Source organism: Dendroctonus ponderosae, unplaced genomic scaffold (genome assembly GCF_020466585.1).
Source record: "Dendroctonus ponderosae isolate FM_Combo_2020 unplaced genomic scaffold, Dpon_F_20191213v2 Dpon_F_20191213_10, whole genome shotgun sequence".
Taxonomy (NCBI): Eukaryota; Metazoa; Arthropoda; class Insecta; order Coleoptera; family Curculionidae; genus Dendroctonus; species Dendroctonus ponderosae.
In genome coordinates this window covers 4726561-4727367 of record NW_026017111.1, presented here as the reverse complement: position 1 = coordinate 4727367, position 807 = coordinate 4726561, and the positions used below count along the sequence as shown (strand labels likewise).

The 807-nt window shown below is 44.1% G+C and overlaps 1 protein-coding gene across 1 annotated transcript in view; it reads right to left on the bottom strand.

The window, feature by feature from the left end:
* Positions 1-139: 139 nt before the first annotated feature.
* Positions 140-807, bottom strand: part of LOC109545685 (coiled-coil and C2 domain-containing protein 2A) — a 10287-nt gene continuing 9619 nt past the window's right edge. Inside the window, exons 17-18 of the mRNA XM_048662180.1 lie at positions 502-739; positions 140-442 (exon numbers count right to left, since the gene is read on the bottom strand). Of these exons, the coding sequence (XP_048518137.1) occupies positions 142-442; positions 502-739 (539 nt within the window). The 3' untranslated portion in view covers positions 140-141. The remainder of the gene's footprint in view (positions 443-501; positions 740-807) is intronic.

The following is an 807-nucleotide window of genomic DNA, read 5'->3' as shown; positions in this document are numbered from 1 at the left end:
CATAATTCTAATTGTAGTACGTACATAACTTATTAGCTCAGCTAAAAACCCTGTGCAAAAATACAAAAAATCTATGAATTGGCATTCTAGACTGATAAGGCAAATACTTTTTCCTATGTACAAATCAATGGTCGAAAAGTCTCACGATATGTCTGTAATTCTTCCGATAAAAAGCCAAACTGAAAGCACCCGCCCTGGATAGATCTGGACCATAACACTTAGGCCAAATTCAGCCACGTCTGGTGACTGGATGTGCAAATTCAGCGCTTTAACTCTCCTGACTAGAGCCTGGAGACTTGTGAAAGGAACATTGAGAACAGCGCCATTTATTTGATAGGCCCCAATGGCCTTGCTCAGCTCCAACAGAGCGTCGTTATTGGGTTTTCCATGCATGGAGTTGAGTTCCAGGAGACGCAACGTGCCGGAAAACGCTTCAGACACTCTGGAAACGATTAAAAGCCGTTAATCTACCAATCAGAGCTTGGAAGCCGCTAATACTACCGATAGTTAAAGTTGGTGCGTTCCATTAGCCGCCACTTGGAGAACTTGGACTTCAATTTGCGCTCCACACGTTCTTCCAGATGCTCAAAGTCGTTGTACAAGATGAAGTGGATTTTGTTGTTGACGAAATTGGTGGGCGCCGTAATGTTGGTGTCGAAAAGGGGCCACCAATCGGACTTGCGGGACAAATCGAAGCGCAAAAAGGCAGGACTTTGATGTCGTTGTGCGTTGCCCCATACCTACGGGATGATAATGAAAGCCAACTGTATTTTTTTACTAGAAGAATCAAGTCCACAGGATGACTTC